The sequence below is a fragment of the Cnephaeus nilssonii genome, assembly GCF_951640355.1.
Source record: "Cnephaeus nilssonii genome assembly, chromosome: 22".
In the NCBI taxonomy this organism is placed as follows: domain Eukaryota; kingdom Metazoa; phylum Chordata; class Mammalia; order Chiroptera; family Vespertilionidae; genus Cnephaeus; species Cnephaeus nilssonii.
Genome location: NC_137093.1, coordinates 26,505,768 through 26,521,808, shown reverse-complemented (window position 1 = coordinate 26,521,808; position 16,041 = coordinate 26,505,768). Strand labels below are relative to the sequence as shown.

The 16,041-nt window shown below is 57.1% G+C and overlaps 1 protein-coding gene across 1 annotated transcript in view; it reads right to left on the bottom strand.

The window, feature by feature from the left end:
• The window catches only part of SFI1 (SFI1 centrin binding protein), a gene marked incomplete at its 5' end in the record, with an annotated part of 48,206 nt that overhangs the window by 4,877 nt on the left and 27,288 nt on the right, over positions 1-16,041 (bottom strand). The window contains 14 exon segments of the mRNA XM_079762485.1: positions 119-279; positions 1,130-1,226; positions 2,300-2,402; positions 3,376-3,452; positions 3,831-3,926; positions 4,408-4,483; positions 5,409-5,587; positions 5,866-5,947; positions 7,892-8,022; positions 8,359-8,425; positions 9,760-9,857; positions 11,485-11,577; positions 13,229-13,299; positions 15,393-15,554. Coding sequence (XP_079618611.1) covers positions 119-279; positions 1,130-1,226; positions 2,300-2,402; positions 3,376-3,452; positions 3,831-3,926; positions 4,408-4,483; positions 5,409-5,587; positions 5,866-5,947; positions 7,892-8,022; positions 8,359-8,425; positions 9,760-9,857; positions 11,485-11,577; positions 13,229-13,299; positions 15,393-15,554 — 1,493 coding nt within the window.

Sequence of the window (16,041 nt, the reverse complement as noted above, 5' to 3'; positions counted from 1 at the left end):
GCACCCCGACTGGCTGCTTAAGTTCTGCAGGAAGGACCTGTCCCCCCCGGAAGCGCCCTCCTGGCCGGGGAGGCTTCACCACACACGGGAACGGGGCTGGGAGTTGCCGCTGCCTCACCTTCTTCCTGACGCAGCCCAGGTGGTGCGCCTTCCAGCGGGTCAGGCCCTGCAGCAGGAGCTGCCGACGGTGATGCCGCGCCGCCCGCTCCAGCTGGGCTCGCTGCTGGGCTGCCCTCCGGCCCCGGGCCCGCCAGCGCCGAAACCAGGTCCTGAGACAGCCTAGGGCAGGTCCGAGTCAGTGCGCTCTCTTGTCGGGTCTATGTGAACAACTATGTCATGGGCAAAGCTGAGCGTGGAGAACGGAGAAGGCCATGGGGGGACAGTGTTGGGGTGTCAGCCTCACTGGGTGAGATCGCCACAGGTGGACACGCCTCTGGGGACAGCGCCGGCACCTTCAACAGCCGTGAGCACCCTGGACCGGAACCAGGCCTGCTCTCTGCTGGTGCGACCGTCCCGCGGGCCCACGAGCCAGAGGCCGCAGGTGTGTCAGGGCCCACAGGGGCTGCAGGAGCGCCTCGCGGCCCGAAGGCCCTGGGCCCGACAGCCGGCCCTGCTCCGCGGGAGGAAACCGGCGAGCAGCGAGCCAGGCAGGGCCGCAGCCTGCACTCTGTCACCGCATCCTCCCTTTCTCCTGCTAATGCTCTTACTTGGGATTTTTCCTTTTCTCGGGCCCTGAGAGCAGTGTCTTTCAGAGACAACAGAAGAGGGTTGATACCTGGGCACTGATGCCAAGATAGGGTGCCCTCCAGCACCCACGGGCGGGGCAGGGAAGGCTGCACTCGGCCTGGAGGCCAAGCATTAGTACTAACGCTGACACTGCCTGGCCCTGCTGTCGACGCAGGTGTCAGTCTCACTGGAGCCTCATGGCACCCAGAGACGCAGGGAGCACTGACCCCACGTTACAGATGGAGGAACGGGGCTCAGAGGACGGCCCAGGTCGCACAGCCAGCGTCGGTGGTGCTGTTACCTCAGCAACAGGAAACCCACACGCACGAGAGGAGAGAAAGGCTGCAGGGCAACAACCGTTCCGGGCCCTTCTCCCTCCTTTCCTCAGCCCCAGGCCGCTTACCCCTCGCCAGCACCCGCTGGGCCTCCCTGAGGGCACAGCCCGCCTGCTGCCGCCGGTAGATCTGCACCGCCGCGGCCTCCCGCCACCGGGCCAAGACCTGCGGGCAGACGAAGCGCAGAGGCGGTCACAGCGCGTCCCGACTTCCTGGGGACGCCCTGCTCTGCTGGCAGCTCCTCAGGGAGGAGGCCAAGCGGTGACATAGGCGCTGCCTCACGTTCCAGGAGGCGCAGGGGAGCCCAGACCTCAGGGATGGCACTTTCCTACCAGGAGTTAAACGTCACCCCACGCCATGAGGACGCGAATGGGCTTCCATTCTATGATGCGGGAACTATACGTCCCATGTACATTTCCTAGGAGACGTACGAAATCACAGTAATAGGACACTTTGACAAGAAGTCAAATATCCAGGGGACACCTGGTGCCTGCTCCCCAAACTACCACAAACTCCATTCACCCCCAAAAGGCCGTAAAGCCCAGCAGAGTCCTGACCCTCCTTGCAGGGCAGGGGACCCGCATGCCGGCCTCGGCGCTTTCCTGAGAACAGCCTGGGCTGGACCGCAGGGCCACTCTCCACCCGCGGACGCATCCGAGTCGTCAGGAGCCGCCCCTACCAGGCCTGCCCGCGGGGCCCACAACTGCTTCCTCCTAAAGCGTCCCTGCGCCCAGGGCCTCCCGTCACTTGAGTCCCGTCTGTCGTAACACGTCGTCTTCCCACAGCCACATCCTGCCACACCCTCCCCCCAGCATGTGAGACCAGACCCCACCAAGTGGCATTTGGGGGCCACTTCCCACCAACGATGACCAAAGGCCTCACTCCTGGGGTGCTCATGCTTCCCCGAGAGTCCGCGGCCACTCCACCTGAGGCCGGTGAGCAGGAGCGAGCATCCTCCTCGCTCAGATGGCGCAGACTGACCGTCTGTCCCCGTGGGAAAGCCCATACGTGTGGGAAGCACTGCTCCTGACACGAGCCAGCTTGCTCTCTAGGCTCTTCTGTTCTCATGAAACTGGCTCGTAATTCAACGGACATGAAGCCCGCCTGCTCACATGGCGAGGACGTTACCCCGTTTCCCAGTTCCTTGCTCAGTGCGAATCCCTGGCACCACCTCCCACGCCCCCGCCTTGCAGAGCCCGGTCCCAGCCCTCCTGGGGGCCCGGCCGGCTCCGCCTCACCTTGAGGCACAGGCCCCTTCGGTAGTGAGCCCTCGCTCGAGAGGTTTTCCTTGCTTCCTCCACGCAGGCCGCTGCGTTCTCCCTCCAGCGACGTAACACACACCTGCAGGTGCACAGGCCGGGATGGGGGGTGGGGGGGACGGGACACCAGTGTGGAGAGACGAGATGAGGTTCCTGGGAATCACTGCTGTTCCGCAGCCCCCCTGAATCAAGGACACCCTCTGCCCAGACATTCCTCCGACGGCCGTGTTTATGTTGACGGAGCCCTGCCCTGTGCCGGGAGGGGGCAGCCCTGGGGACCCCACGGTGGACAAGACCAAAGGCCACATCCTCATGTGTGTGCGCGCTCTGGGTAACACAGCGCCGTAACAGGCGATGACAGGAGAGTCACACTGCGACCGGGAGTTAGTGCAGGGGCCCCCTCTCTCCATGCCACGCTGTCTGAGGAGCTGAATGGACATACGGGGCTCTGAAGGAGGGACGGTGGTGTTTAAAGTCCACGGGCCCCTCACGCACAGGCGGCCTGACACGGTGTGCAGTGGACAGACACAGGAAGGAAAGGGAGGGAGGGCGGAGGGAGGCCTGCGGGAGGAGTGAGCTCAGAGCGTGGCTCAGCAGGACTGGAGGACGGGCTGGGAGCTGGGGCTGAGCGGTGCAGGTGACAAAGGTGTCCCAGACACAGACGGTGCTGGCGGCGAGAGGGGACTCGAGTGTCAGGGAAAGGTCTGGAGAGCCAAGTGGGGAGGCGACTGGGAAGTGAGAGGCCACGGGAGCCATCGCAGCCCCTGGAGCAGGAGGTGCCACACCGGTGCCTCCTTCAGGCCTGGGGGGGGGCGGGGGCTCAGACACGCAGGGGCGAGCTGCCTCCCAGGGGCCCGCTCTGCACGTAGCAGGGCTCTGGGCACAAGGGCTGAGCCGGGAGCGGAGGGCTGGCTGTGGAGAAGCCAGAGCCACGCTGAGAGCTGCACGCGGCAGCCAGGCCGTCCTGGCCCCGGACAAAGCTCTCCGACCTGCCTGCCTGCCTGGGTCGGAGCTGGTGCCACCCCAGGCGGGGCCCGGGACGCCGGGAGACTCACCGCAGCAGCTGCCTCTGGTGCTGGCTCTCCCTGGCCGCCACCTCCTGAAGGACGCTCCGCACCCGGCTCTGGTGAGTCTGCAGAAGACCAGGACTGGAGGCCGCCCGGGCCCCCGGCTCTCCCCACTCCCAGGCAGGCCGCGGAGGCTCTCCGTGCCCAGAGCACGCACCCACCAGAGGGTGCGGAGCGGCCCAAGGCCCCAGGCCAGACCACCCGACAGCAGGGAGAGGACTGCCTCCCTCAGCCCTCGCCCACAGTCAGACCCTGCACCCCTGGACCCGGGGCCCCTCCGAAGGGAAGGCTGGAGCCCAGACTGCACTGGAGTTCACTTTCTGGTTCGCACGTGCTGAGCAGGGCCGGAAGGCCTGAGCCTGCGCTGTAACACCCACTGTCCCGGCCCTCGCTCTGCTGGAACGACTGTTCTGGGGGGGCGAGGAGGAAGCGGCAGCGCCTACCCCCCAGGTGTGCAGCGCCCGGTGCAGCAAGGTGTGCTGGCGGTGCAGGTCTGCTCGCATCAGCTTCTGCCGCTCGGCGCCCCGCAGGGTCAGGCACTGCGGACAGAGAGCCGGCCACGAGGGCCGAGGAGGGCAGGCTCAGCTTCGCCTCCAGGTACACGGGGCTTGGGTGAGCTCGGGGAAGGCACACCAAGGAGCCCCACTTCCTCATCTATAAATAGGCCCCTTTAGGGGTTTTGCGGGGATCACACGGGGCCAGGGCCTGATTGGGGTGAATGCTCCGGCCACGTGAGCGGGAACGGGTTTGCCCAGAGTAGGATGCCTCTCGTGGTGAGACCAGGAATTTCAGACTCGGGAAGTTCAGATAAGAGCAGCCCAGCGCCGAAGAGAACAAGGAATTCTGAGCCTATCATCTCGGGCGGCCAGGTTCACGTTTTCATCTGCTGCCCGGCCCGCCCCACGCTCAGAGGCCTGTGGTCTCAGAGGGACGGGGGAGGAGCCCGTCTGGCGGGTGAGTCACTGCCGCCCAGCTCCACCTGGCACAGCCACACGGGGTGGCGCCTGTGCCAAAGCTTACCTCCCTCCACCTGTGCCAGGCCCCGCGCAGGAGCCGCGCTGAGAGGAACGCTGTCGCCAGCACCCCGCCCGTCTTCCTGTGCGGAGAGAGTGGGCGCTCGGTGCCGCAGCCCAGACCGGCCAGGGCCCAGCCGAGGGTCCCCCCTCACTCTCCCTGGCTCCTGCCTAGTGGTTCTTAAATGTGGGGGCATCAAGATCCACCCTGAAGGGCGGCCAAAGGATCGGGCTCTCCTCCCGGAGCGTGCACGTGTGATCACGTCTCTGCAGACGACCTCGCGGGGCTCCAAGTACCGCTGAGGCCTATTCACGTGCAGGGGCCCAAGGCGGCCCGAGCGGAGGCGGGGAGAGCCTCACAGCCAAGGGGGCACAGGAAGGCCCCGAAGCAGGACAGCGCCTGCAGTGCGCCCGGGGGCCCTGTCCCCACGAACCACGTGGTAGGCAAAACCTGCCGCCCCATGGCCCTGGCCAAGCTCTGCTCCGTGCTGGGGAGGGTCCACGACTCCCAAGGAAGCCCCTTCGTCTGTTCCTTGGCCACGGTCACTTCACATGGGCCCCAACCAGCAAGCAGGGTGCGCCCACGCAGGACCCAGATGCACAGGCACGTGAGGATCCTCTCAGCACAGCCCTGGTTTTGCTCAGACTGTTTCAGATTGAATTTCCGGAACTTAAAACCAGAGTCTAGGCTAACATGACCCTCTGGCTGGGCACTCAGATCTGACGGTGCTGCTATTACAATCAAAGCTGGTCTGAGCCTGGACAGTGTGGCTCAGTGGTTGAGCTTCAACCCAGGAACCAAGAAGTCAAAGGTTCAATTCCAGGTCAGGGCCCATGCCCGGGTTGTGGGTCCCCAGGAGAGTGCATGCAGGAGGCAGCTGATCAAAGATTCTCTCTCATCATTGATGTTTCTACCTCTCTTTCCTCTCTCTCCAAAAATCAGCAAAAACATTAAAAAAGCTGGTCTGAGATGGGAAAAGCCAGAGGCAGAAAGAAGCGACCACTCACTCTGATCTGAGCGCTCGGGCGCCCTCCCTCCAAGTGGAGAAAGCCGTCCTGAGCCTCGCCTGGCGGTGGTGGGCACGGGCCACCGCTTGCCACTGCCGCTCCTGGCGATGTGCTGCCGCCCGCCGGTGCCACGTGGCCCAGGACCTGCGCAGGAGCTGCCGCTCCGCGTGAAGGATGGCCTGCGGCAGGACGGCAGGGAGAGAACAGAATGCGTGAGGTCGGAGGGGTATGGAAGCCAGGACGACGAGGCAAAAGAAACAGACACTCAGGAGCCAGCTGCCCTCGCCCAGAAGCCATCTGTGCAGAGGAACCCGCTGCCCCAGAGCCTGGCCCTGCCCCAAGTCCTGGTCCCAGGCAGGATGTCCTTCAGGGGGTCTGGGTCCCAGGCGACGTCCTGAGGAGAGGAGGCAGGAAATGCAAAGGCTTGAATCAGCACCTCCTCAGGGGAAACACGTACCATTCTCTCAGCCAAGCGGTGTTCTTGATGCCGAAACATCTTCTGCCACCAAATAGCAAACACTTGCTTCTCTAATGTCTCCCTACATAAATAACAATAATAGAATGAGCAGTTCCAAATGGATTTTCCTCTGACACTGTGCTTTTAAGAGGCAAATAGCTTAGCTAGGGAGAAAGAAAAGGGGAAGAAGAGGAAAAATAGCCAAAAACCCCACAACAACCCAATTCTTTCAAAGTATTTCTGGTGCCAGCCAGGCACTCCCAGAGCATGAGCAAGACTCTGAGACTGTTTCTCTCCAGTCCACGCTGAGTTACCACCAGTGCCCACAGTTACTAGTGAAAGCTGCTCCAGGCCAGGCTGATCAGCAGGACACACATCCGTGGGCAAAGCGGTGAAAACCAGATGCCTGGCCCTAGCCGGTATGGCTCAGTGGATAGAGCGTCGGCCTGCAGACTGAAGGGTTTTGGGTTCGATTCTGGTTAAGGGCACATGCCCGGGTTACAGGCTCAATCCCCAGTGGGGGGGGTGCAGGAGGCAGCCAATCAATGATTCTGTCATCATTGATGTTTCTCTGTCTCTCTCCCTCTTCCTTCCTCTCTGAAATCAACAAAAATATAAAACAAAACGAACAAAAACAACCAGATGCCTGGCCCCCAAGGCTGCTGAGCAGGCCTGAGGCTGCCCCGGAAGCAGCAGGCAGCAGGGAGGTCAGGGAGGTCAGTTTGGGAACCACTGCTCTGTCACCTCTAGACGGGTCCTAGACTTATCACTGGGTAAAGCATGTACACATCTGATCACCATGTTGTACACCTGGAACAAATGTAATACTGTGTGTGAACTGTAATTGAAAAGTGTGTATTTTTTGTTAATCCTCACGTGAGGACATTTTTTCCTGTTAATTTTTAGAGAAAGTGGAGCGGGGGAGAGAGAAAAAGAAACATCAATGTGAGAGAGACACATCAACGGGCTTCGTCGCCCCGCCTGGCCGAGGATCGAATCCTCCTAATCAAGATCAGGCCACTTTTCCCAATACGTGTCCCTCCCTCTCACCTGTCCTAAGCTGGCCTACACCATTACTCAGGGCAGTCCCCAAAGCTGTCATCTCACTGGCTGCATGCACCTGTTCACACATCTGCCTCTTACTGACCCATCGCCTCAGTCCTGTCCTCCTCCTCTGTCCACTCGGCCACCCATCCTCAGCACTAGCGCTGAGCCCTCGAGCTTGTGGCTGACACAGCTGAGCACACGAGGATCTGTTCTCTGGAACTGTTTGTTCTTCTCTACTTTCTTGCGTAACAGTCTTATCTCCCGCAAAGTCTTTAGGAAGATCTCCCTCCTTGGACTTTGGAGTCCGGGAGCTCAGAGTTTAAACCTGGGCTCTGCCAATGACCGCCTGCACTTACCTGGGTGGGTCATTAGCCATTTTGCACCTGTTCTCTCAGGACTGCTGGGAGAAGGACGTTATTAATGAGATGATGATGGCATAGGCACACGAGTCTATCTATTGGTGGTTTCCTTTCTCCCATCACACCCTGCCTACCAGAGTGGCAGACGAATCATTTCAATACATCCCACCCACATGTAGTAAGGACCTGCTGTTTGGCAAGTTTGCCCTGTGGCCGCTAAAAAGAGGTGGCTCTGCTCCTTGCCTGTCCCAATTTCAGGACTTCACAGAGCCAGGGCTGACAGAGCAGGGACCACACGCTGCAGGGAAATCACACTCCAGGGGCCTGCCAAAGCAACGCAAGGTCCACCCCTCGGACCCAGAACGCTCAGGGGCAGTGTGAACGGAGCGCACTGTGGCTTGTAAGGAGGGAAGGGGCCTACAACCCAGCGGCTTTGAAAGCATCTGCAATGAGTTGGACAAACGTTTCCCTGGGGGAGAAGGCTGGCCGACTTCCTGCGAGATGGAATCAGTGAGCGCGCACTGATTTCAGAGAAAAATCAATTCGAGAAAAACCAGGAAGAGCCTCGCCCAGGGGCCTGCGAGGCTGAAAGGCACCGCAATGGCCGCCCAGCTGCGTACCTGTGAAAGCGCGCTGCTCGGGCCTCGAGGACGCGCTCTTGCAGGCGCCATCGCCAGAGGCTCCTCCAAGCCCGGAAGGCTGCGGGCAGGGCTCTCTGCTGGAAGTGCCTGTCTGCTCTGGCCTGTAGCAGCTGAAGTAAAACAACGAGTGAGCTTTACTTGTACTTTACGTTAAAAAAGAAAATGGCCTATTTTTTTTTATTTCACAGAGGAAGGGACAGGGAGAGAGAGAGAAACTTCAATGAGGAGAGAGAATCATGAACCGGCTGCCTCCTGCATGCCCACACTGGGGATCAAGCCTGCAACCTGGTCATGTGCCCTGACCGGAGTCAAACCATGACCTCCTGATTTATAGGTCAATGCCCAAAACTGATCCATGCCGGCCGGGCTACAAGAATCTTTTCAAAGCAAAAGAAACGTAACTAGAGTGTCAGCCAGCAGAGCGCCTGCGGTGAAGTGCTCCATACCTGCTTGTCTTGCCTCTCCCGCGTTCGCTGTAGCCACAACGTGACACACGTGCGTAGCAATGTTCTTCTGAAATAAAACAGAACGCCAAGGCGCTGCCCATCCCACTTCCAGCTTCCTACATTCTGTTTTGTTCTGAGGCAGGTAGATTCAGGTGTAGTTACATCACGAGGGTTAAAGGCACCCCATGCGTTTCATTCTCGGAGACAGGGAAGCAAGAACCTGCTGTCTAACATGAAACCCGCCATCCCTGACTTTGGACGGAGGCTTGCCCAAAAGTGTTGCCAACGCTCTTGGAACCCTAACTAGACCACCAGGTGCAATGTCTCTGGAACGTAGGTAACATGCGTGCAATCCCCCAAATAGCCTTCCTATTTTACGGCGTGGGCTTATTTATTAACACCATGCTCCTCTCACACAGACATTTTGAAAATGAGAACTACGTTCAGTTCTGTAAACCAGGATTTAGAATAATGATAACTCCGAACTGAGTCAGCTAAACACTGGGGTTCTCCCTGACTTAGTAAAAAATGCTCCAGCCCTAGCTGGTTTGGCTCTGTGGATAGAGCGTTGGCCTGCAGACTGAAGGGTCCCAGGTTCAATTCTGCTCAAGGGCACATGCCCGGTTGTGGGCTCGATTCCCAGTGGTGGGGGAGGGAGCGTGCAGGAGGCAGCTGATCAGTGATTTTCTCTCATCATTGATGTTTCTGTCTCTCTCTCCCTCTCCCTTCCTCTCTGAAACCAATTAAAAATAATAATAAAATAAATAAAAAGACACCTGTCCTCTCACCACTCCCCTTAAAAAAAAAGAAAGAAAGAAATGCTCCAAAATCAGACCTATAACTGTGCACATTAATGGATGAAAGTGGCTTTTTAAGGGGGATATACTAAACAGGTCTGGCAGCGGAAAATTGATAGTGGTTACCTCTGAAGCACAAGACCAAGGGGTTGGAGGAGGGACCCAGGCAGCTTTAACTCTCTACCGTCCTTCCTGGACACTGAGTTTCTCCTCATGGACATGTGGACACTCACATCTTTATGTTAACGGAATGGCTAACTCTAAAAAACTGAGGACACTCTCTGCACCCCTCAAGACCGCGCCACAAACATGCCCCTGGCCTGAGCCTTCTCTCTGACAGCACTGATGCACGACTGCCAGTGTGAACACCATCAGAGCCCCAAGGACTGAGGCGGCGAGCCAGAGGCACAAGCTTCAAACCATGGTGGCCAAGAGCCGGTACAAACACCCCCTTTCTACCTCTCCTCTGATCAGGACCCCCTGGTTACAGCAGGGCCTTCCTGAACCTGCTCAGAGCACACGGAAGGGTAAGTGGTCACTCCTGAGGAACAGCGAGTCCATCCGCTGGTCCCGGGAGAGCCCAGGTGAGGGCCAGGGTCCCTACCTGTGGTGGTCCCGGGCAGCCTGCAGTAAGGGGCGCTGCTCTCTCTCCTCCTTCTGCTCGATCCGAGACTGCCAGAGGTTCCAGAACCGGCGCAGCAGCTGAAACAAAAGAGGAAAGAAGTGTACGTTTATTACCGCAAACTAATCTCTTAGCCTGTTAGTTAGCAAACCCCACACCTAAAGGTTGTAAGGTCCCCAAAGCAGGAATGACCTCAATTGGGAGCACCCAGCGTACAACCGGCCTGGGGAACGCCAGGGAGAAGCTATAAGGAGCTGTTCTGGGCCAACAGGAAACATGAAAAGCAAAAGGGAGGGTCTCCCAGCCTATGCAAAGCAGGAGCGACTGCTCATCGGGGCCTAGTGGCCGCCAACGCCGATGTAGAAAGTAAAAGCCTATGAAGTAGTCTTGCCAAAAAAGTGTCTAGCTTCCATTTCATCAAGCCCTCAGATCTGACTTCTAGTTTTTGGGACTTACATAGAAAGAAAAAAGAAAATTCAAATGGTGTCAAAAGGAAACCGATAAATCGAGAACATTGGAAAACTGTACAAAGTAACTGATGTTCCTTTTCAAAAAGTGATTGTCATTTTTTTAAAAAAACAACGTGTACATGATGCTGAGTGAAATAAGCTAGTCCAGGCGTCCTCAAACTACGGCCCACGGGCCACATGTGGGTGTTTTTGCCGTTTTGTTTTTTTACTTCAAAATAAGATATGTGCAGTGTGCATAGGAATTTGTTCATTTTTTTTTTTAAACTATAGTCCGGCCCTCCAACGGTCTGAGGGACAGTGAACTGGCCCCCTGTTTAAAAAGTGTGAGGACCCCTGAGCTAGTCACAAAGGGCTGGTACTGTCAACAGGAGGGACCCAGGGCAGTCGAATTCCTAGACAGAAAGGAGAATGGCGGTTGCGAGGGGCTGGGGGGAAGGAGAACGGGAGCTGTTTCATGGGGACAGCGTTTCAGGTTTGCAAGATGAGAAGAGTTCTGAGATGGTGATGGCTGCACAGCAATGTGAACGTACTTGATGTCACTGAATTGTAAATGCAAAAATGTTACTATGACACATTTCATTATGTGTGTCAAACTACTCTTCATGTCTTTCTATGCATTTGAACACTGTCACAATGAAAAACAAAGCAAGAGCCCTGGCCGGTGTGGCTCCGTCGGCTGGAGCGTCATCCTGTGAACCGAAGGGCCACGGGTTCGATTCCAGGTCAGGGACATACCCAGGTTGCAGGTTTGATCCATCGTTGGGGCGACTACAGGAGGCAACCAATCGATGTTTCTCTCTCTCCCTTTCCCTTCCACTCTAAAAACCAATTAAAAAAAAAAAAAAGACAAAACAAGGAAACCCCATCCTTCTGCACCCACAAACACAATCTGTAAGTAGAGACACAACGTCTGTCGTCCTCAGGTAACTCACCCCGAAGAGAACAGACGTACAGACGTACAGTGCAAACCAACCAGAGCCGCCTGGAGTGCGGGCTTAAGCTGTTTCACCAGGTCAGGGTTGGAATCCAGTCCCTGACCTGTGATTCCAACACCAACTTCCTTAGCCGGCAGATAAAAAACGGGTTAAACAAGGGTTTCTCCATTGGCTGGCAGGGAGTATTAGAGGAAACGAACACCGAGGTTTCAGCGCCTACGGGTCTGGGGACAAATCTGTGAGCACGAGGGTAACAAGAGAAGGGCGCCCAGGAGGGCCCCTGGGCAGGAGAAGGCCCTCACCCCGACGTCGTGCTGCTGGTGAGCGAGGTTCCTTCTCATTCGCTGGAGGCGGGCGCGGGTCACGTTGCCGCTTAGGGCTCTAAAGCAGAAGCGCTGTGGAAGGAAGAAAGGGCACACGGGTCACCCATCAAAAGTGGCTGCAACGTAACAGCGGTGCCCGAACCCGGTGGCCAGAAGCTCAGTCACAGCTGCTCCCAGGTCCCTGAGGGCGCTTCTCTGCTGCGTTTCAACTGGGAGTCTGATACACACACAGTAGGCGAGGCCGCACAGTAGGCACTTAGTAAACAGCTGGGGAACCACTCCCTGCTGTCCACAGTACTGCACAGAACAAACACGCCCTCCCGCTGACCAGCAGAGATCCCCACGACCCAGACGGGAGCACTACAGACAGAGGTTGAAAGTATCAAGTTTGCCTCTCAGAAGCGAGACAGGCTTTTCGCCTATGATGTTTTGTTTTGTTTTAAACTACGTGGGGTCACCGTCTATACTTGCAATTATAAATGCAGTTTTGCAAGAGTGGAGGAGAAGGAATCCTTGGTGAGTCTCGGGTTGGGGAAGGGGCAGGACCCATCGATGTCTCACCGGTGGCCTAAGCCACGCCCATTCCCCCACGGCCTGGGAAGGGGTCAGGGGTTCTCACATTGTGGTCGGTGGAGCCCCCTGGACACAGAGTGTTGGCGAGGGTCGGGAGAGAACAGGTTCTACACCCAGACCTTCCTCCATCCTCCGCATCTCTTCTTTGATCGATTTCACAGATTAGGCTTCAACCATTAAAAAGGGGCCCGCTGTGTACCAGTAAAAAACCCCAGGACTACATCTCTAAGATCCCTTACAGTCCCACACCCCGCAGACCCCACCATTACCATCTCTGATCCAGAGTGAAAACAGGGGCACCCACACAGGGGAGGGCTCCATGGTGACACCCACATAGGGGAGGGCTCCATGGTGACGCCCACATAGGAGAGGGCTCCATGGTGATACCCACATAGGGGAGGGCTCCATGGTGATACCCACATAGGGGAGGGCTCCATGGTGATGCCCACATAGGGGAGGGCTCCATGGTGATGCCCACATAGGGGAGGGCTCCATGGTGATGCCCACATAGGGGAGGGCTCCATGGTGATGCCCACATAGGGGAGGGCTCCATGGTGATACCCACATAGGGGAGGGCTCCATGGTGATACCCACATAGGGGAGGGCTCCATGGTGATACCCACACAGGGGAGGGCTCCATGGTGACACCCACACAGGGGAGGGCTCCATGGTGACGCCCACACAGGGGAGGGCTCCATGGTGACGCCCACATAGGGGAGGGCTCCATGGTGACACCCACACAGGGGAGGGGTCCATGGTGAGGCCCACACAGGGGAGGGCTCCATGGTGACGCCCACACAGGGGAGGGCTCCATGGTGACGCCCACACAGGGGAGGGCTCCATGGTGACGCCCACACAGGGGAGGGCTCCATGGTGACGCCCACACAGGAGAGGGCTCCATGGTGACGCCCACACAGGGGAGGGCTCCATGGTGACGCCCACACAGGAGAGGGCTCCATGGTGACGCCCACACAGGGGAGGGCTCCATGGTGACGCCCACAAAGGGGAGGGCTCCATGGTGACGCCCACACAGGGGAGGGCTCCATGGTGAGGCCCACACAGGAGAGGGCTCACATGCCCAGAGGCACTGAAGGAGCACGTGGGTCCAGGGCCCCGAGAGGGGAGGCCGGGGACAGGGCTGACAGCTTACCAGCAAGCGGCGCCGACAGTGCTCCTCTGCCGCCTTCCTCCGGGCAGCCTCCTCCGCGCACAGCAGCACGTCTGCCAGGAGTTAAGGCCTCTCGTCTCCACAGGGTCCCACCCCACACGGCACATTCCTGGTGACCCACCGCAGGGTTCTCACTGCAGGGGATCCAGGGGCCTGCAGATGGACCGAGTCCTCCTGGGTCCTCCTGATGGCCCGCGGGAGAGCGGGCAAAGGGAGGCCACACGAGTCACTTAGCCAAGAGCTGGCCTGACCTTTCAGGAGAGGCAAGAACTCGTGGAGACGAGTTGTCAACCACTGAAGTAAACACTTCGAAACCTCCGTGTCTGAAGAGAGCCTACTTCCTCCTGCATCCTCTCTCTTGGCATCCCCTCCCACCTTCTCAGTCGCCAAGCCCCTCGCTGTCCCCGCCCCCACACCCTGCAGCCCCTTAGACCTGTCCCGTGCAGGCTGGTGAGAGAGCCGCCTCACATAACTGGTCTCCCTGCCTCAGCTTCGCTCCTCTCCCCTGGATCTCTCTCTAAAGCACACCTCTGCTGCACCCCTTCTCAAACACTTCCGGAGGATCCCCAGTGCCACCAGGATAAACCCAAACTCTGACCACGGACGGCACCAAGGGTTCCCAGTCAGCACCCACCTGCACTACCCTACCGCCTCCACACCCCCACCACAGACCCCTGCCACGGGCTGGCGTTCCTTCATCTGTTTGTGTGGTGCCTTTCCTCCCCCCTGGAACACCCTTCCTGACTGCTCTGCGGGGCACACGTGTCATCCCCTAAGACTCCAATTCCGCGCCAACACCTCCTTAGCTGAATGGCCACAGTAGCTCTCCCAGGACGTAAGGCAAACCTTTATCATAACCCTCACCCGCCATAGTGTAAAGACCCATCTTCATGTCTTATTTTCCCCTGGGGACTGTTAGTCTTTGAGTTTCCCCATATTCCAGAATTTGGGCAGGAGTTTAAAACAAAGCAAGCCCTAGCTGGCTTGGCTCAGTGGATAGTGTTGGCCTGTGAACTGAAGGGTCCCAGGTTCGATTCCAGTCAAGGGCACATGCCTGGGTTAGGGGCATGATCCCCAGTGTGGGGGTGTGCAGGAGGAAGCTGATCAATGATTCTCATCATTGATGTTTCTCTCTCTCCCTCTCACTTACTCTGACATCAATAAAAATATGTTAAAAATAAATAAATAAAACAAAGCAAGAGTTTGAGAACAAAGGAACATGTGGATAGAAATCCCAGGCAGTCAAACTCCTCAGACCTGGGCACATCCTGTGGTCGGGGTGGTGTGCACAGAGGTCAAAGGCCAGCGCTTAAAAACTCCTGACTCTGCCAGTGACTTGCTGTGAGTCTGAAAATTACTTAGACCCCTTGAATCACCGTTTCCTCATCTGTAACATGGATACAGTGACACCAGATCCCCAGGGTTGCTATAGTGATTAAGGAGCTAATGTACAATGCCTGCAGAGTAAAAAGCTCAATGAATTGAAGTTCTGATCATAATGATAGGTCCACTAAGCGCAGATGGCTTTCTGAAACAGAAACGAAATAAGTTTCTGAACTAGAAATGGCTGTGGCTATTTCCACCACCTACTGGGTAGAGAACGGCTATAAAATTATGACATAAAAAATTCAGGATAGGATTGCCTCTGAGGAGGAGGAAAAAGAATGCAATCAGGGAGGAGCCGACAGGGGTATTTGCAACGTTCTATGTTTTGTTTTGTTTTAATTGATTTCAGAGAGGAAGGGAGAGGGAGAGAGAAATAGAAACATCAATGATAAGAAAGAATCAATGATCGGCTGCCTCCTGCACATCCCCTCCTGGGGATCAAGCCCGCAACCCAGACATGTGCCCTGATCAGGAATTGAACTGTGACCTCCTGGTTCATAGGTCGACGCTCAACCATTGAGCCACACCGGCCGGGCAGCAACGTTCTATTTTTTAGGCTGCGTGGTGGATACATAGGTTAGTATTCTATAAACTACAAATGTTGCATACTATTTTGTATGAACAGCCCCAATTAAAAATTTCTCAAAGAAGTCAACAGAGACCAGGACTATGAAAGCCTTCAGTAACTGCTGCCAGTGCGTCCCCGGAGCTCACGCTGCCCTGGCTGGCGGCGGACGGGCCACAGGGCCGAAAAGGATACAGTGCTTCCAGTGAGTGAAGGCCCTCCGCAGCGCCACCCTGCCGGCCAGCGCCTGCACCCGGGCGTGGCGAGCATGCCAGCTCTGCCTCCGCTGCCAGGCCCACTGCCAATCGCAGAAGTGTGTCTGAAGCACCGTGACTTGGTGGAATCGCTCAGCCATCTCTGCAACACAGAACATAACTTAGCTGCTGCCCCTCCCGCACTGGGCAATGAGCAGGAAGCATCCCTCATAATGAAGCATCCATCTTATATAAAAACTGCTGTTTGAAATTTTAACCCTGCTATCTGGCTTCTGTAAATTCTTGCTTGCTAAGACTACTCCCACTTCAGAGAGGCCATTAAACCTTCCCCAGACAAGGTTATCAGTGCTGGCGCCAGGCCAGGCCTCTGGTTGAGGTCTCAAGGCCCCAGTACATACGGGCTCTTTAAGAACTTGCAAAAGGGGCCAGAAACACTCCATATTTGGGAGACAAAGAAGGTAAAAACATATAAATAGGGAAAGATCCTCCATGTTGGGGCCCAGAATTTGAGAGACGTTTTCCTCTGGACCCTTGCGTAATAAATGTAACTCCATCTAAGTATTGCTTTGTTGTTCTTCGGTTTTCTGAAACAATACCAGCTGACCCCCACCACGAGCGGACAGCACGGC